The following is a 20,926-nucleotide window of genomic DNA, read 5'->3' on the forward strand; positions in this document are numbered from 1 at the left end:
TTTTGTTAGGAATAGTAAATGATGATCATCCAACAAGGAAAGCGTTAGAAAGTTATTTGTCCTTCAACAAAAGTTGGACATATTTTATGCTATATCGAGAAATCAAAACCAACATGGTCTTATACTACTGCGCAATCAGAAAGAGAACCCTGGTGATGAAAGTGATATGAAAATTATGTTATAATGATAGTGTTTACAGTGCCATTTGTCAGGCTTTTCAAACCAAGCCTGCCATTATTTACTCCACAAATTATATTGCTATTTGCAGAACTTCTTCACATACAAATAAATTCCACTTTTAAAGATGATCCGCTAAAAATGAATGGAAACTATTCAAATGGTTGCACAAGGGAAGATATTAAACAATGAATTAGCATAGTTGTAAGCAGGGCACCATCAAGAAGGAGACACATTTTTCACTCAAACATAATAAACCATTTGTGTTCCCCTGTATGTCAGGACTAATAGCCGGGGCTGCGGGGTCACTTAGTAGGTATGACAGCTGTGTTGCAACCAGTTGACCTTAGTTCAACAGCTTGTTTCAGCAAGCATCTGCACAGCTAAAGTGCCCTTGAGCCAGACAGTAAATTCTTGCCAGCTCTGGAAATGCTGGTCTGCAACTGACCCTGACAAGTGGAAATAAAGAGTTTGTCTGCAGTGAACTTTTACTGTAGTAAATCTAATCTATAAAATTACCAAGATTATCATTCTTATTATAATAAGTGGCTACATGCAATAAAATCCAGTACAAAGTACTCACAGCAGCTATACTTTCTCTTACTGTGTAAAGTCAGGTGGTGTCTGTAAGCTTCTCATTACTACTGAGGTGAAAACTGAAAAATTTGAAAACCCATACTCCCCCTCCAGCCTATGGCCCAATGTTTCCAATATCTGGCAACTATTAGCCAGTAGCTACCTACTTAACTATAAGCGTCACAAAACCATCTCTGTGTTTTTTCCTGCAGCGCAGAACAAGCCCTGCTCTGTTCCCCTCCCTGCGCCTTTGGCTGACTGGACACAGCCCTCTCTAAACGTCCGTGCAGGTCAGGAGCTGTGTATAAGCTGCTTCTCCCACCTATCACATCCTTACATCTACCCTGGGGTTAGAGGCAATGTCAAAGCTAATGAATGTTCTGAAAGCTATGATGATATCATGGATATCATGGAGCAAGCCTCGACATAATTGTTTTAAATTATTCTATGAAGCCTCTTGCAAAATGATTATATAGATGCAAGTCATGTTTGGAGCACAATGCACAAACACACAAATAAGGTGAGCATATGCTAAATATTCTCCTGCATGACCACACCGGCACACACATGCATACCCGCTTGCACACAAACACACGCTGCACAGATTTCACACAATTTGAGGAATGTGCCCCAGGCCAGCGAGGCAGTGCAACAGTGGAGTAGGAAGTGGGAATGCTAGTCTGGAAATGATGTGAAAACAATAGAGCAGCTCTGTGACATGCACTCACATAAAAACTGATTTCAGCAAAGGAAGGCTTGCCTCTAACCTTGCGAGACACTGGCAGAATCAGGAAGCGTGGAAGGTTGTATTGTGTGTGTGTGTGTGTGTGTGTGTGTGTGTGTGTGTGTGTGTGTGAGTACAAAACACATTTTGGGGCTGTCCTGCTATCAAACTGAAATGAGTCGCCAGAGGATTTTGGCTGAGTGAAATTAAGACTGCATGTGTGTGTTTGTGAACTAATGAGACGGGTTAGATCATCCTGTGTATGTGTGTCAGACCTTGAGCTGCTGTAGTCTGAGCTTCTCATCCTCCATGTCTCTCCTGGCTCTGTCCTGCTCCTCCTGCAGCCGACGCTTCTCCTGACGGAGGAAACGAAGGATGGTAGGAGAGAAATTGCAAAAAAAGAGAATGAATGTAGACATATTGATAGTTTAGGTAGAGAGTGAGTGAGAGCAAGGGGAGTACAATGTTATTCAAATGAAGAGAAAGATGGAGAAACTCAGCAGATCAGCGGTCATATACATATAAACAAGCTGGTATGTAAATTAATGAACAGAAACAAAGAAAGGGAAGAGACGGCAATGAATAAAACATCACTGGGAAAGAGTAAAATGGGGACACCTGGTCAACCATCTGTCACAAGGACACTGTCACCATAGACATCAGGTACTCTATATCCCATAATTCTCAGAGCAGCTGTCCCCATGGCAACCTGGTGTTGTTTTCGTGGGACCAGGGACACCCTGGCTCACCACATTGAACACTCAATATATTATTTAGGAGTTACGGACAGCTCAGAGAGCTAACTCTCTTTATCCTCTCTTTCTCTGTGTAGTCAAATCTGAAGTAGATAGTAGTAGATACCTTGCTTGACGGTGATTTCACTTTTTTGGCAAGAGACTGACAAGGATATCATGTAGAAATGGTTATATGTTAAAATGTAGTGAATACGTTCCATTAAAATTACGGTTATACTAAAAAAAGACAAGCCATTGCTCTATGAAGTGAATTTTACTTTCATAAATCTCCATTAAATGCTCATGTTATTTTTCGCATTCTGAGCAGCTTGCTGAAAAAGCACAGAGCAGAACTGAGACCGAAACAAAGACTGAGCAACCTGCCTACACCAGGCCAATGGTGAACCATCACACCACTAGGTTGGTACTATGTTTCGCATCTGAAATATGACTTCAACGCTATTGCATGTTTTTGATTAAATTATGCATTTCTTCAGATTTCAATCATAAACTAACACGTAATTTCTGCTGGGGTTAATCAGCTACTCCACACACAACTTTCACACTCAGACTAATTTTATTTTCTAACAATTTCAAACTAGTTTTTTTGAGACTTCCACATTCACATCTGTCTGAGGGGGCAACTGCCAGCCGTTATTAACCCAGATTAGATTAAGATTATTTTTTGGGAATTTCCGCCTTTAATTGATAAGACAGTTTAGAGATGAAAGGGGAGAGAGACGGGGAAGACATCGCAGGTCGGATTCAAACCCTGGGCCTCTGCGGCTCTACCAGGATTCGTCTATACACAGATACAGGTGTGTGGACTCACAGCAATGGCCTTCAGTCGCTGATTGTACTTCTCCGTCTCATCCATCCCGGCACCTGTGACACAACAAGACAGGGTTGAAGGTTAGAGGTCAGGGGTTAAACAAATATGAGTACAAGAATCAGATCCATTTATTCCCAGGTCATTATTACAGATACACTCTCTGCAATTCTCATAAAACCCTGTTTAGCACTTTCTTATGTTGAGGTATTCATTCTTTGTTTTTTTGCAAAGTAGTTGCAGGTTGGTTTAAAGAGTGTGTGAAAAAGAGAATCAAACAGTATTTCTCCTGGAGTCCCACCTGTGCTACATCAGAGGATATAGAGTAGAGCCTGACCGATAAAGGATTTTTAAGGCCGATATTGATACAAATATTTGGTGATTTAAAAATCCGATATTCCGATATATCGGCCGATATATATACTTAAAAAAAAATTATCCTGAAACTCGTAACAAAACATAAACAGATTTCCCTAACATTAGTTATTTGTAGTTATTTATGAGTCCTCACTAAAATAATATGATAATGCAGTTTAAAAATAAACTTGTTTGTTTTATTGTCAAAACAGAACAGAGGAACATCAAAATATATTAGTATAAATATATATAAATATATGAAGTTCTGATAAATAAAATGTATAAAAATACAAACTTAAGATATGAAACTTAAAGTCCTTTGAACAAAAACACAATAACAACAAAAAAATCTGAGTGTTGCCAACAGGGACGTTGTAGAGCGTCCTCTGGTGGACAAACTATGCAACGCCAACACTCACAACATGGTTGAAGGGTGTTTCGTCCGTTTTTATTATATTTTTTAAATATTCATTTATCGGCCATTATAAATAGCTATATCGGCCGATAATATTGGCCCGCTGATATATCGGTCGGGCTCTAATATAGAGGTAGCTGCTAAGTGGCGACACAAGATCAGACACAGCACTTCAGCCTTTGCAATTTATGAAGCATGCAATCCACTAACACCATTCCCACCCTTACCAAAACCTTTTCCCCCACACCCCCATTAAGCCTTTTGTTTCGGTCATGACACAGCCTATGGCATCTTGAAGAAAATAAACACAAGCAATATTTGTTTTCCCCTGCAGCTGAGACTAAATTGGACAATATTTGAGCTCCCAAAAGGCACGTGAGAGAATATAGACAAGAGTCATACATAGCAACCAGCTCACAGCAACTCATTCATTAGCGAGTTCCTGCCATCACAAGCCATAACTCTACTTTAGTAAACTTCCCAGTAGAGAAACAACACTTATTTTTAGCATACATAGAATTCTGCACTGGGTGGATTTCATAAAAATAGACTTCATATGATAAGAATAATTAAAGTGAAAACACTGTTATTAGAAATTGTAGCCTTAGGCCCTGTTTACCGCGGGTGAAAACGAAAAAATATCGTCCAGGTAGTCTGTTGTTACGGAGTAGGCTACAGAAATGATTGGCTCCTGTTATCTAAAAGATTTTCAATGTAATGGCTCAATATTTAAATGCTTTCGACAATGTGGATAAGGTTGTTATAGTTCAAGTAGGCTATTCATTTGAGCCAGAGTAGGTTACAACGTTGCGGATGAAGAGAAAGAGAGAAAGCGAGTGCCAGCGGGCAGAGGAGGGTCTGCTTCAGCCTCCTCTGCCCGCTGGCCGCTGCCACTGAAGGGCTGCAAGGCTCAGGATATTGGTAGTGCTCCCGTGGGTGCTGTGCTGTGGTTTATCACGGTTGAATGTGCCGGTCATCATCAGACAAACATGCAACTCCACCTCCTTGTCTTTCCAGACAAGCTTTTGTTGTTCGCTTCGACATGTTTTGGTTTCGCGCTACTAAGGAGAGAAGTAGAAGGAAGGTTCTACGTAGGCGCGTGGCCTTGGTGGTGTTGTGTGGCAGTGCCACCTAGCCGCCTGCCGTGCATACTACATCTAATCTCACACACTTTTGTGTCACCATATGCACGCAGATTTTCCCCCCAAAACTCTCGTCTAAACGCGGAATAAAAAGTGAGAACGCAACGCCACTTTTGCGTTTTCTCTTCAGATCGTTTCCGTCTAAACATAGCCTTAAACGCAATAATCTTCCAGTCATTGTCAATCCGGTGTGGTGTATAAAGAGATCTGTCCAACACCAAAAAACACACTTAGCCATCACAGCAACTGTGGGAGACCTGAGCACTACGGCACCCTTTTTCTGTAAGAAATACCACACTATCAGTTGTTGTCGCTAATCGCCATCACAGAGCTTTTAACACTTGAACACTAGGCCTGTAACAATTATTAAATAATTGTCTAACCGCATTACATAATCTCGGTTATTTTGTATAACCACAATTAAAGCATTAGAGCATTTTTTTTAATAAGATTGGTCACACTATTGTTTGGATCCATCAAACGCGTTTGCAATACCGGCGTAGCATTACCTAACAGTAACGTTAGCTAGCCTATGATACTATGGATTCCTACCAGAGGACGCCCAACCCGCAGTCGGCTTTTAAACTTAAAAAAATACACCGAAGCACCTTTACATGTGTTTAAATAATGTAGTTAGTCCGTCTGTGGTGTTTAATCTACTATGGTGCTTTGTTTAATTAGTAACGTTACCGTAAATGATGGCGCTGTAGCGGAAATGTCTGTCATTAATTAACATTATGCTAACGTAGCTAGTTCCACGGAGATTTGTGCTTTTATTTTTCTAATCTGTACAAAACAACTTGTTTGCTAACTTTTGCTAAGATCCTAAGGGTTATGACTGTTGATGGTAATTGTTGATTTTGTTCAGATGTGCCAAATTGTAATTATTTAAGTGATTATTGGTTGGACTGTTTGGCTAAAGCTATGGTAGCAGCAGCTGTCACTCAAACATCCTGGCTGTAGCCGTCTAAAGCCAGAGAAATTATTATTATATTTTGTTTATAAATTTTGTTTATGATTAATGCTTTGTTTTTTATTGATGGGAATAAATGTTCTATTTTCAATTTTGTTTTGTTAATTTAAGCAAAAAATACAAATGTTTTATGATAATAAAGAGGCATGGTTTACTTCGTAGGCTGTCACATAACAGTGATAACAAAAGATGTACCCTGGGATTCATTTAAGTTTTAATTGTTTGAAAACGTAATAAAAAAAAAATATATTATTTCACTGAAAGAGAAATATATTGTTAATTGCAATTATTTCTGAGACAATTAATTTTCTAGCAAAAGCACGCACACATGCAAGTGAATGAGGTTTCTCATTTCTCCTCAGAAGGCAACTCGGTAGAGCTGATGCTATATTTGCTCTTCCAATATGGTGGATCTTTCAGGGCCTTAGGGGGTGATAGCATAGTGAGAAACTTCTCCTTACCAACACCTAAAGGACTCCTTCGGCGCCCTCAAGGTGTGGGGTAGGTTGCCATGTCATAGGGGAAAAAAGGCTTACATAAAACAATATGAATATGTAGGTGTAATGTGTAAGGAGTGTAAAACAGAAGGATGAAAGAAGATAAGGAAGGGAACACATTTGGATGGGGAAAGAACCTCTAGCATGCCTTTTATTACACTGAAAGCCTCTCAAGAACTGGAGGGGTCGAGACAGAGAGGGGGGGGATCAGCAGAAAGACATGAGAATATGCATACACAATATATATAGAGAGATTGAGAGACAAGAAATACCCTTCAAGAGCAACAGAGACGAAATCTAATTTTGGCAGTGTTTTTAATGCCTGGAGGTGCAGTGACAGCTTACAGTATAAGGCTCCATAGGGAGTGAAGGCTTGTGTCTCATCAGGGCTCCAGGAGAGCGCCTAGAATAGCAGCCAGAGATAAACAAGCAAATACAAACAGAGGCTTTGATGAGGAGGTATTGAGGAGCTCCCCGTAGACACACACTGACTCCGATAATTAGACATGATACAGGAGGGTAGAGAAGGAAAGGCTGACAAAGTCAAAAAGTTAAGAGGCAGAGAAAGTCAAGCTGGTTGGAGAGAAGAGCAGCAGAGAAAGAGAAGATGAGGGGGTTGGGAAATGTAGCAACTGGTTTGGGATTCAGATTCTCTTAATGTCCACAAACTGGGACAACCTGTGACACAAAACACAGACAGAAAACAAGAGATTGTTCAAGAACTGGAAGAATAGAGACATTTTATATTAAGTCTACTCAGTTTCCCATAACACCCTGATCATTATCAAGCAAACTCCGGTCAAACAACTTTACTTTGGTGCAGCAAAGATATTGTACAACTGATCACATTGTCATTGCTTGTGTGTGTGAGTGAGTGGGTGGTGAAGTGGATGATCTTGTCGTTACTACAAAAACTTTAATCAACACGGTGGTTCTTTGATAATGGAGGAAACTGGACAGGCAGCCCAATCCATGGGAAGCATCATACAGGTAACTAGAGAATTTTACTTGTGGACTGCTTGTAGTTCAATGCCTTTCATCCACTCATCTGACAACTAGCTCCTGTGCGGTCACACTACGTTGAACAGTGAGAATCCATCATGATGCCAGCTAACATTCATTCCATCCATCCAATGGCAAACTGATACACTTCCAACAAAGTTTGTGTAAAGGGTTGAAGTTCATGTTAAAATAATGTACCCCTATATATTTGTAATTTCACTGCAAGATTATCCTAGCAGAGGCCGGTAACATTTACATATCAGTTGACCCTGCGTTTACTTTCTTCACTGAGACAGAAGAAAGAAAGAAAAAGACTACGTCAGTCAAAGCTCTGCTTTGGGAAGAGATACAGGACAAGATGAGGAGACAGAGAGGGAAAGAAAGAGAAAAGAATAAGAGGGCTTGGTGGCCTATACGGCCAGTGCTTAAAAATATTAGCATCTATCCCTGTTATTGTATGAAATTTAGGCAATACATTTTTTGCTTTTTCTAAAAAAAGGAAACCTCTCTTTTGTACATTTACTATTGCTGTTTACTACAAAGCAAAAGTATTTCTTATCCGATTACTTGATTAACGAAGAAATAATCGGTACAATACTAGATTACTAAAATAATCGATAGCTGCAGCCCTAGTATATACTATAACAGGAGAGACTAGTGAGGAGTCAGAGAAAGAGACAGTGAATACTGTACAGAGGGTAGGGGTGGGAAAAAGAATCGATTCTTAGATGCATCGCGATTCTCTCTAGAACGATTCGATTATCGATTCTGAAAAGTTAATAATCGATTAAAAAACATTTGTTGTTTTTTATTTAAAAGTCTCCAGACAACTACAAATCAGAAAACAGAGTGACTGAAAGAGGATGGGATAATGGATGCATCGATAATCAGTTTAGAATCCAATCGTTGGCCTCTGAATTGGAATCGAATCGTGAGGTGCCAATCGATTCCCACCCCTAACAGAGGGTGAGAGAGAACAAAGTGGAGGGCAGAGGGAAATGAACAGAAATAATGTAATGTTGAAGGCAGAGAGATAAGAGGACATGAAAGAGAGAGCGAGCGTCTAAAAATGCATATCTTCAGATCAGGGAACTCCCACAACCCTCTTGTGAATGAACAAGCAACCAACAAATGTGATGTGGGACTGGTTTCCTGCACCCTTGCCTCTGTTAATGCACACTAGTGTACATCCAATATCTCAGCTATATCTCGTATCAGAACCAAACAGCAACAGTAAAACACCAATATGGCACATGGCCACGAACCTAGATGACTAAAATCAGCTTCACTTCCATTAAAAACGTGTTTTTGGGTTTTCAAGGCAATACTTTATGTCCAACATACAGTTGAGCAAGTTGTTTGACAGCGGAAAAAAGGGTCCGTGCGCCGGGCGCATGGTTCAAAAGGGTTGTACTTAGTGTCTTCATTAGGTGTGTTCGGCGTAACATGCAATAAACCAGTGTCATCTCCCATTTCCTTTAAAAGCCAGGCGCGTTTGTAACTTGGCGCATTGCTATAATGATGGCGGATTTTCTTAAATTAGCAAAGACACTTGCGTTGGGCTTTGTGCCGCGCTGCACCGGGTGCAAGATAGGGCCCTTAGTCACACAATGGACTGAAGGTGCTATGGCCAAAGACATTTTAAAGCAGAGGCAGGAGGAATGGCAGTCCAGAGGGAAGAGACAAGCACATTGTATATTAGTGCTACAATGATTAGTTAACCTATAGATTTGTCAATCAACATTTTTCACTAGTTATAAACAGCACAGGTTTTACTATTAACATGGTCTCTGTTCTATTCAAGAGTCCATTGTTGCAGTGGAACCAGATCTATACAAATATGTTTTGTTTGTTTTATTCCATGCATTCTTCATCTTTGTCAACATATGCCACCTAGTGTACATTAGCCACGATGAAACTAACTGCCGACAGTTTGGTCAGAGATTTAGGTGTGTTAGTAGCTAGTAGCAGCTAATGTAGCTTCTAGGTGCTGTTTTAAGTAAAGATGAGGACTGGGTTACGTTCTGGTAAGCTCACTTCTTTCTAACTCCAAAATACTTCAAACTATTCTTCAGCTTCAACCGACTCAGACTCAGGTGACATCACTTGAGGAACTATGTGCAACCACAAAAAGCTTTATACACTTCTCTACACCTGTAAACAGACTTTGATGTATAAAATTGGTAGTTTCCCTTTAAGAAGCTGGAACTAGGGAATCCTTGGCATTTTAGCATAAAAATTATGTAAACAATTAATTATCAAAACAGCTACCAATCAATGTTCTGTCATTCATTTATTTGATTAATCCAACAACTATCACAGCTCTATTATGGTCAATCAAAAATAACAGATGGATGACCTGAAAATAATCAGATTTTGCAGTCCTATTTAAAATTCCGGGAGCTCAACAGTATAGGAAGGTCCAGGAATTTCCTAAGTCCAGCTGCCTCTCAGTCTTCCTGCAAACTTTCAGCATGAAATATTCCTCCAGCCCTGGTGCAAAAGAATGTATATTTGCCTTCAGTGTATATGTGCATGTTTATATAACAATGTATATTTGCCTAGTGGGGTGCCATGAAGTCTGTATGCCGAGTGCTGGTGTAGTGACATTAGCTCTGTGTGAACAGATGGAAGAACAGTGGGGTGTCTGGAATGAAAAACTATAAGAATCAGTTAGTATCACAGCTCACTGATCTTGGAGTTCTCTGAGACATTCACAGACTGCGAACAACTGAGTGCATATAAGAATGAACATTTTAAGCTATACTACTCTAACAAGGCAAGTGGCTGCAGTCTTTTTTGATGTCATTTTTAAATAAAAAGATCAGCAGACCTTCTCCACAAACTATGTTGATGTTCAAATAAATTCAAATTACAGTGCATGTAACGAAAAGTATTACTTATTTTCAAACTGAGCAAAATAAAAAACAAGGCATTAGCATGTAATTTTGGTGAAAAGACTGTGGGAGAGGTACAATGTTAGGTGGTTGCACTTAAAACCTACAAGCCTCCTGTTGCTCTGTATTAACTGGCATGTCCAATGTAACATCAGATACAGGAGCTATGCCAGATGAAATGTAGATAAATTGTCTATGAAAAGCACGTTTCAGGAAGTCAAATCCCATTTCACGATATGTGACACTATGGAATCATGGACTAGCTTATATCCAAATTCGATACTCCACTCTAACATAGTTATGGATGCACTTATTAGAAAGGTAAAACTGCAGGATTGTTGACTTTGACTTCACAGGGATAGACATGGGCTGCAGTGGAACATGAAAGTGACCTTTCGGTCATGAGGCTCTAGTCTACGGCACAGAAGAATCTTTCAATCCAGGCACTGCTTGCCAAACTGATGGAGAATCTTTAACAGAGCAGTCATTATGTCATGAATGCAAGATCAATCTGCAGATTATCTCCTTGATTAATCAGTTGCTTATTTTGTCCATAAAATGTCAGAAAGTGACAATGTTTTAATTTCCGTCAATCCAAGGAGATGTATTCAAATTGCCGGTTTGATTCAGTCCAAAACCAGGGGTGGAACGGTACATGTATTCGTATTGAACCGAAACGGTACGGGCGTCTCGGTTCGGTACATGAATTTACACAGAGAATACATGGTATAAAAATAAATAAAACTTGCGTGCAAATTAATTCATGTAATGCGGAACTACTGTTAAATATGCGTTTCTTTAGGGACACCTAATCTGTAACCCCCCCCTGTTCTGAAGCTCCCGAGCTCCGCCTACAGGTCGACGGTCCAGTGAGTGAGTCAGAGCTAGCAGCACTAAGGACGAGTAGCCTAGCCTATGCGAGTGGTGGCAACAGTTAGGAGGACCCGCCGGCCTCTTTAAGATCCCAGTCAGTTACAGTAGTACAGGCGAGAGAGTGGTGGATAAGACGAGGACGGTGTCGGCGTTGATCTGCAGTTGTTGGGCATGTGAGTGGAAATACATCCAACATGCACACATATCCAACGCCATCACCCGGATGTGCCAATCACTGGAACGAGACAAAAAAAAAACGGTCCAACTTTTCCTCCCTACAGTGCTTAACCAACCATTAGATACACATACAAATAGGGCCAAAAAAAAATCGGAATTTACATGTCATCTTCAATCAGCCCATATTCACTCGTAGAGGAACCTGGCTTCAAGTATTTGAATCATGTACTCAAACCTCGTTACAACATGCCATCCCGTCCACACATGAGGCGAACTAGTCCCTTCCATATACAACCAAACACGGACGTTGATGGAGCACGAGCTGTCAGCTGCACCCTCCGTTTCTCTAATGACTGATGGTTGGACTTCGCGTGCTACGGAAAGCTATCTCACGGTGACTGCGCATTTTATTGACTAAGTGGGAACTGAAAGCATCAGTTCTACAGACGCGGCCCCTGTATGAGCCGCACACAAACACTCACCTAGCTGAGAAGCTACAGGAGGTCGCGGCAGAGTGGAAACTAGAAAGGTATGCCTGTCGCACTTAATAGCAAGAATACTTTCTTTTATCTTTTGTGGGGGAAGGTCTCGTCTAAGTAGAATTTCGTTTGTTATTATTCTATGTAATTTACACTTTCATAAATAAGAGATGCTGCATTTGCAGTTTTATAGCTGATTGTCTTTTTTTGTTACATATGGAGTCTGTAGATGATGTGGGGTACTTATTGTTTACTGTTTACATCTTACATTACATACTTCAGGCTGTTGCAGCTAGCTCAGGGGAGAGACTGTATGACACTAGGTGGTACAGACACAATAAAAAAAAATTGCCTTCTGCATTTTTGTTTTGCTTTTCCCTCCATTGTACCAAACCGTGATGTCTGAACCGAGGTATGAACCGAACTGTGACTTCTGTGTACTGTTCCACCCCTATCCAAAACCCCAAGATATTGGGGTTTACTATCATACAGTATATGCTGCATTTAATGTCAGGAAGGTATGTAGAAAGATCAAAGTGCAACAGTCTTCTGAATTGGCTGATTCTGTAAATAATGGCCCCTGAACACACAGCGTACACCCAGTTGCTGAAAGCTTTCGGTCTAAAAGGGGTTGGGGGAGGAGGCGGAGGGAGTCATTAAAAGGCCACCCAGTGACATTTTGTTTTTGTGTAATGATGAAATTACACTGTTGTTAGACCGCTGGCCACCCTGCTTCTCTGCACTTTGAAGTTTCTGCTCCATTTCTTGGAGAGATTGGGGGATGGAGGTTGGAGACGACTGTAGTGAAGACCGAGGAGAGAAAGAGAGTGGGAGTATTAGATTGTATGCTCTAAATCACATACAGTGATGTAAGCGCATTTGAGTACTAACTAGGGACATAACGATGCATTGTGCCGCAGCCTAAATGCACTACCCCCATTCAAAATGAATGGAAAGACCTGCGTTTTTGCAGGACGTCGGACGGCCGACACAGGCAGTGTAAATGTAGCCTTAGTGTTGCGTTTGGGTCCAGCTCTGTAAGCTTGTGTTGCGTTCAATGTTGTTGTAAAATACCCTTCTGCCATCTAGGATTTCTTCTTTTTGTCACTTAACAGCAAATGACTGATGAAAAAAGTTGTTACAAGTTGTTGTTTTTACATTTTAAATAAATCCTTTAAATTTAACCATATGGCCTTAGCAGTAAATGTTGCAATAGCCTATATTTTTAATGTTTAACTTATTTTTTGTTTTTTTGTTATTTAAGATAAAATACTATTGCAGTTGCACTTCTGATAAGAGGACACATAATGCTGTTTTGCACAGTTTTTATAAAGGAATATTTTTCAGTCATTTCATTCCATTAAAAATCATGAGAAAATCGTATCGTGAACTTAAAATCGTGAATCGTATTGAGTCGTGAGTTGAGTATATTGTTACATCCCTAGTACAAACTTTAATAGTTTTATTAATTTCTAATACCAGTATTAGTGATGCCACTGGAATCATCTTTACGTTGAACTGCAGTTCATCTGCTAGATACTCGTTTACAGTGCTGCTTCTACATGTCCTATTATCCTGCTTCTATTCAACATTACTGTCTTTTCAACTCTTTGGGATTAGAGTACAGTACTACAGTGTAAGATGTAAACTGCAGAACTGAAAAGAGTGAACTGAACAAGATAAGAGCTGAACTGACGGAAGGACAGTTTCAGGCCTGAGAGAGAGAGAGAGAGAGAGAGAGAGAGAGAGAGAGAGAGAGAGAGAGAGAATTCCAAGGCCACTGCAAATTAAAAATATCCTTCCACCCATGTGTGTTTGGGAACAGGAAGAGTACAAACATCGCCGTCCTCCAGACGATTAGAGACCGTTCATGCAATCGCAACAACCCTGATCTCTGAACTTGCGCATTCTCTGCTGTCGTCACTGGCCATCGCTCAGGATGAGTCTGACAACAGAAGAGGATGCACATTTGTAAAACAAATTCCTAGATAGAACTTTTCTTTGGAGACAAGGCACTCAAAGTGTGTGTGTGTGTGTGTGTGTGTGTGTGTGTGTGTGTGTGTGTAATTTGTGGAGCTTGGATGGTGCTGCTGCAACAGCATACAGCCAAGTTCCTCTGATTGACAGTCCAGGTCGCAGGAATGAAAACTATGCATTACACTGCTGTGTGTGTGTGTGTGTGTGTGTGTGTGTGTGTGTGTGTGTGTGTGTGTGTGTGTGTGTGTGTATCATTGAAAGATGGAAGGTTAATGTGTGATATGTGTGCAACTCCTACGTCACAGAGCTAAGTGTAGGCGGTTTTGGAGTGTGTTGGGGATTACCAAAATCAACAACATATATCAGTTATTTATCATTTCTGCCCTTCACAGACATGATGAGTCTAACCTAGGTTCAAGTAATGTGTGCACTTCAAAGCATGAAAATATTACATTAATCTACCAATCCCATATTTATCAGGGTAGTAAATGTGCAGATATGTACAGTAAGCTTGCACAAATTATCATAACGGGACACATGCGCTCGAGAGCATCAAAGGCTGTAATGGAATATCAAAAGAAATCTTCCAACAGGTTGCGGTGTTCAGACTAAAGCAAGTTTAACGTGCTGACAATTTGACTAAATCGTGTTGAGAGAGGAGAGACTATGATGAAACAATAGCGTCTCAAAGGAGCAAATTCCTTTGCTTTCATTTTGTCTCTACGTTAGACAGCCATAAAAAAGGATTTTGGGGGGGGGGGGGGGGTCAGTGGGGTTCTGTGAGATACCACACACACATCCACTACAATAGAATCTCTCTGTTCAGCAGGAGGTAGGCTGGTCTTACCCTGGCTCTGCCTACAGTATCCTATAGTGCGTAAAAGAACACTTCTGATCTCTGTTTGGACTGATCTAGAAAGTAATGTGACGTGGATGTTTCTAAGTGTAACTATTAAGGTCGTTGGGTTGCTTTCACACCTGCAGTTTGGTCCATTTCTTTCCTTTTAGTTCTGGTCCATTGTGTGTTCACGCTGACTGACTAAACCAGGTGGTGTGAAATTGATGTATGCATTCATTGGACAGTTATCTGCATCATTACCGCTACATGGATTCATGTCTGGAAATGCAAGGGGCTGCTTGGGTGGGGGAGTGATACTTCAGGTACATGTACCAGTGAAACATGACATATGATACATGAAGTCCAATTTGGGTAAGAGATCACCGACTTTGGAGGCAATTCAGATGCCAAACCACTGCTCAGGATTTTCTAATACTTTGGGACAGGATTGTACATCTCTACAATAATTATTTTAGCTTTTGTTGCGATGATCACCAAGTAAACAGTAGAAATAATCTGTTCATGTTGCATGCAATTACAAAGTGTTTGACTGACAGTTTTCTGACTAGCCAAAAAGAACCAAACCAAAAAGGTTAGGTGTAAAATTACCCCCCAAAAAAGACTTAATATGGTTACCTTCTATCCACTAGGTTTGTCTTACTGTGCCCACTGACATATTCTATGCTGTCATCCATTATTTCATTAGCCAAACACAGATGGTTGACGTAAAGTTAAATATTGTTTATGGCTGCCTACAGCTTGATATTGTCCTCTGCGTGGTTCCCAATATGGGCAAGATTCTGATCACTAGCCATGTCAAAATCACCATCTGCTGCACACATTTAGAATATTATGTCTGGAAGGATTTGGGGTGAGAAAATCAGTCCCGCAGCCATTGCACTAAGCCTCAGATCAAAAGTGACAGCATGGTGAAGCCTTTGTGAAACCTTGTCATCCAACCATCAAATCAGCAGAGGGCTACAGAGATTAACATGGTCATCCGGAACATACATATGCCTGGTGAAGCTGAAGAATAACGTGCTATGCACCCTGTATGAGTCATCTTGGCTCACAGAGTATGAATAACATACAAGATTATCTATTCAATCCGACTATGAAGAAGTCACATTGCTGAATTGGTCTAAGTGTATGCATTTCCTAGAATGGCTCAATTTTTGACATGTCAATCAGTTAAATTACATCAGCTTTGTGATCACTGAAGTTGCTCTCCTAAAGGGATTATTTGACTGGATGTAAAAATACTCACCGTGTTAACAGATTATTTCAAACAAAAAACAACAAAAAATAATTACATATAACACTACATTTTATATGACATTTTATTGTTCAACCAAATTTTTGTCTTGCACATATTTACATTATAACATAACGACCAGACGTGGGGGATTAAATGTACAAACATGATAGTATTAGTAAAGTGGTGGTGTACTGCCGCTCTTAAAAGCAGGAGACAAAGGGTCCTTATGCTGCAAGACATACTGAATCACCGTGCTCTCAATGTTTTGGCATTCATGAACTCTTATATCTAGAGCTTTATGTCGAACATTGTGCACAGGCGGTTGAGGCACATATTAGCGTTTATGATAAGAGGGGATACACAATTTTTAAGCCTGACTTGGAATGTAGAGTATGTGTGTGATTTATGCTTTGCAAAGGAGTGAAGATTACAGGCTAGTTGACGCTTCACTGGAAACATAGACAGCATGACTGAGGGCAAAGTTGCCCTAAGCCACTAACTTGACATCAATATAGCCTTTTTACAATGTATTTGACTTCAGTAAACAGTGCCAGTGTCATGCATGACATATGCTGTACATACAATGTCTCAAGCAGCGTACGTGTAATTTTAGGGAATCTCAGACAGTTTGAAATAAGTCAAGTCTCTGTGTGATGGCATCAAATGGCGATGTAATTGGATGGGGAGAGAAAAAACAAACGGATAAGGAAGTAAAAGGTCACCACTGTAGACTTTCAGAGTCTCTGTTCAAACAAAACCCAGTGCAAGAACCTGTACTGACACAAGACAGAGATACTCATAACATGCCTCACCTGCCTTACAGCTGACAAGCCATGAAGTGAGAAAATAAAAATCATCATATAAATGGAAGATCCTGCAATGAACCAGAGGTTAAAACAAAAAAAAAAAGAGAGTGAATGAACTAATGGAACCGGTGGGAAGAAGGGGATCAGAGTTTGAGACACCTGTTCTGACAAGTCCTGCGACACAGCATAAACATTCTGCCCGCATCTCCACCAAAAGCCAGCTCAAAGACTAACATCACGTTCACACCGAGACACCTTACAATATGTGTAAGGTGTATATGTCTCCATTTCGTCAGTATCTCACATTAGGGCTGCACGATTATGGGCAAATTGATAATCACGATTATTTTCATCAATATTGAGATCAAGATTATTCATTGATTTTAGGGACTAAATATTTGAATTGCACTTTCACATTTAAATAAACAGAGCACTACTTTCCATCCATGTTGAGCTATCTTAACATTTTTATATGCTACACAATGCACCAAACAAGACTAAAATAATCAACATATTAATGGATAATGAAAATAATTGAGCTGATATGACCCGAAGGATCCAACAGATCCCTTTCATGAAAAAAAGCAAACGTGGTTGTTACAGCAGCACATAGTGCACCTGCAAAATGCCACTGAAAAAAACAGCAAAGCGACCTTTTTTTAAACCCAAAGTGGCTCTGCCTCCTCTGCTTAGTGACGCACTCTGTCAGTGTCGGTCTTCATTGAAACTGCTGGCTGCAGGTTATTCGTCCGTGCTGCTTTGTGGTTTAATCACTCACCATGCTGTGCACGAGGAAGGGGTTCAACTGTGTTAATGGAAAACAGGTTTTGACGGGTTCCCACAGTGCAATGGCTTACAATAAACAAAGGGTGTGAATTGGATCTGGCTTAAACAGCAGTCAATTAAAAAATGCCTTGTTGGACAATACTGTGAATGCAGATTGGCTTAGGAGTTGTTGTGTTATTACTCACGTGCCATAACAGATACTTTTCAATGATTTGGCCCACTTTTGATAGAACTGTTTTTTTTTAACTAATGAGTTTTGTGATTCCCCATGTCCACACATGCAGTTAGTATTTTTTCTCTTTGCACTTTCAGAAAGTGTGACATGTATTGGCTTGCTTCGGTGATTTGTCTGTCTGTGTACACAGGATGTGTGTGTGTGCGCGTGTGTGTGTGTGTGTGTGTGTGTGTGTGTGTGTGTGTGTGTGTGAAGCCGGTTTGGAGAGGAATGCAGAACTGGTGTAATCCAGTCTCGGTTCATTTTCGCTATTGTCATGGAGTCAAAAGCCTGAAGGCCTGTGTGCCTCTGGGCCTCGCAGCTCAGTCACAAATACACCCATATCTGCTAAAACACAGTGCAGCCTAAATCAGAATCAAACCACATCAGGACAACACAGTACATTACAAACACATCTGTAGGTCATTTACTACCAGCTAATAAGACCTTGCAACGTCGAGCTATAGAGTTTGTGTCAATCTGTGATGCAAGAGTGCTCAGTCACCTTCCTAATGTTTAGTCGGGCCACCTAATGTTTAACTTTCCTACAAACAAACTGAATTCCAGCCCGTCACTGAAGAAATTATAGAGGCAATACACTTGTCTTTCAACCCACAACTGTTCACCATTTCTGAGATTCCAGTTGTAAAGGCGATGTAGGAAGAATTCACCAAATGATTTGTGAAACATAAATGTAGAAAATGTTTATTTCAGCATTGATTGAGGAGTATTACTAAGTATTACTAAGCGGACATGAGCAAAAAAAAAAAAAATCTAGAGTTTAGTTTCATGTGCTCACACGAAACTTTCATGTGCGCACGCAAAACCTTTTCATGTGCGCGCCTGAAAGTTTCGTGTGAGCATGCACAACTTTTGTGTGAGCACATGAAAGCCGTATATTGATGTAGCCTGGGCCATGACAGTGACAGCTAAAGAAATGGCTACAGTACAGGAGTTAGTTGCACTATATTTTAATCTAGGTCTTCATTATAAGCATGAACTACCAAACGACTTCCTACATACATTGCAAAACGCTTTGTTTGCATCACGTAAAACTGCAGTAATCCAGGGGTATTTCCCTACCCAGTCCTCCCGGTACCTGCACAGACGTTTTTGCTTTTTAGCTACGTGGATCCCGGGACACCAGCCTGAGCCTCCATTTCAACATGAATGAATGAAAAATAGCAATGCATGTTATCAAAATTCGCGACTAATGTTCTATTCGACTATAACTCCTCGAGAGTCTGCTCTTGAGACTTTGCTCTAATTTTCAGGATTCGGGATAACTGCTTGGATTTCGGGACTGTCCCGAATTTTTCGGGATGTCTGGTCACCCTAGTAAACTCTTATGACAAATTGAAGCCTTTTGGCTTCTATATAAACTCCATCTTTAGCCGCCATCCTTTCTAACCGGAGTTCTTTACTGCAGTGCTGCTGACTGTGGCACTGGCACTGTTCATAACAGCGCAAAATGGGTTTCAAAGCGGCGCACGTGAAAACAAATCTAAAGTTTATTTTCATGTGCTCACACAAAACTTTCATGTGCTCTCGTGAAACTTTGATGGGCGCACATGAAAAGGTTTCACGTGCGCACATGAAACTAAACTTTAGATTTTTTTTTTGCTCATGTCCCCATAGGGGCTCCGTAGAGTATTGATTTAAGAGACATGATCAAAATCCCATTCATAGCGGCCTAATGTAAACAGGATCAGACCCAATCTCAGCTGTGCATTGATTTGACTTCACCTTTGGGATTACTGTAGCTCAATGTTAAGATATCTCTTCCTTCGGTAGCAAGCCCAGGCTTGTTGTTACCATATAAATGAGAATGTAAAACCTCCTAACTGTTTGATATTTTATTAAAATAAAGCATCTGCCCTACCAAGCTCAAAGATGTGGAAAGAATCTCAACTGCTGCCCTCTCTGTTTAATATCTCACTTGGAACTTAGTTAACTGGTATCTCGTTGGCAATTTCCAACCGTGTTATATTCCATTTCAACAGACCTGATGATCTTTTTATATTCACAAAGGTTTTATTAAGATACTTGGTATGCAATTAGATTTACATTATTTTCAGGTTTCCCCTCTTCCTGTGCTCTTGACTTTTTCCATTTCTCTCTCTTACTTCTTCCCTCATCCACTTCTCTGTTTCCCATTTTTTCTTTGATATAACTAAGGTTGTGCCTTTATTTTGTAACGCAACTTTCCGATTTTTCTATCTATTTTAAATCTTAATAAAAACAAGAGTTGGAATTTTTTGTTTAACCGAACACCAGAGAAAAATAATGCCTCTGATGATGAAAAAAAATGTTTATACTGTACATGTGGCGTGCATTTCCACCAGGACTCAGAACAAAACCACAGCTACAAAAACCACACACACAAAATTAACTTCTTCCAAATTAGTTGTGAATTGGCAGCGATTTTTTTTTTTTACCATTTAACTGACAAGACAACAATATCACAAATTAGCTGCAGCTTTGGAAGAACGTGTAACATTAGACAGCTTGTTGGCATAGCTAAATTGTGACAACACTTCCACCACAAAGACAAAGACACACACACACACACACACACACTTTGCCAACATTTAAAATACATACCCACATTTCAGTAAACAAGCATCATTCAGGTAATTGTTGGCTACTGTGTACAGAACCTCTACAGCTAACCAGACACTGTAACCTAGTAACCACAGCCATGTGTATTTGTTTTTGTGTGGCATCTAGGGTTGGGTACCGAAACCCGGTTCCTCATTTCGGTTCCGACTGAAATATTTTCCCTCTGTCGCTCCGGACAGCGGCAGACTCTTTTTTCTTTCTCCGTTTTCTGCCGAGTGGCGCACGTGCCCGCTTGGGGTGTGAAGCGCGTGTCTGCGCTATTCTCGGCATGCACTCTACAATCACTGCTGAAATCCAAACGGTACCCAAACCTAGTGGCGTCTTGAGGGTGCATTATTTACAGTATGTTGTCTTCATTCATATTCACAAGCCACTGAAGTGCAGGGTAAAGCTTCCTTAATGGAGACTGCAATCTTAGACTTTCATGAAAAAAGGTGAACGCTGGGAAGCTGAGAAGCTAAAATATTGTGCTGTCAGACAGAGCTCAAGTTATCTCCTTAGACCATTACCTTCACAACCACAACACATTACTTAACTGTCTTATCCTTGTCTGCTTGATTAATACATTGTTGC

General features: G+C 40.4%; 1 protein-coding gene across 6 annotated transcripts in view; it reads right to left on the bottom strand.

Moving 5' to 3' along the window:
- Positions 1 to 20,926, bottom strand: part of palm3 (paralemmin 3) — a 34,643-nt gene that overhangs the window by 7,672 nt on the left and 6,045 nt on the right. For 4 of the 6 annotated variants that reach the window (XM_078280874.1, XM_078280865.1, XM_078280884.1 and 1 more), the window contains exons 2-3: positions 3,044 to 3,096; positions 1,753 to 1,833 (exon numbers count right to left, since the gene is read on the bottom strand). In XM_078280874.1, coding sequence (XP_078137000.1) covers positions 1,753 to 1,833; positions 3,044 to 3,088 — 126 coding nt within the window. In that variant the 5' untranslated portion in view covers positions 3,089 to 3,096. Of the gene's footprint in view, positions 1 to 1,752; positions 1,834 to 3,043; positions 3,097 to 6,388; positions 6,416 to 6,769; positions 6,828 to 20,926 lie in introns of those variants that run through there. The other 2 variants (XM_078280857.1, XM_078280847.1) reach the window with 2 other exon arrangements.

The sequence above is a fragment of the Sander vitreus genome, chromosome 2 (assembly GCF_031162955.1).
Source record: "Sander vitreus isolate 19-12246 chromosome 2, sanVit1, whole genome shotgun sequence".
Classification (NCBI taxonomy): Eukaryota; Metazoa; Chordata; class Actinopteri; order Perciformes; family Percidae; genus Sander; species Sander vitreus.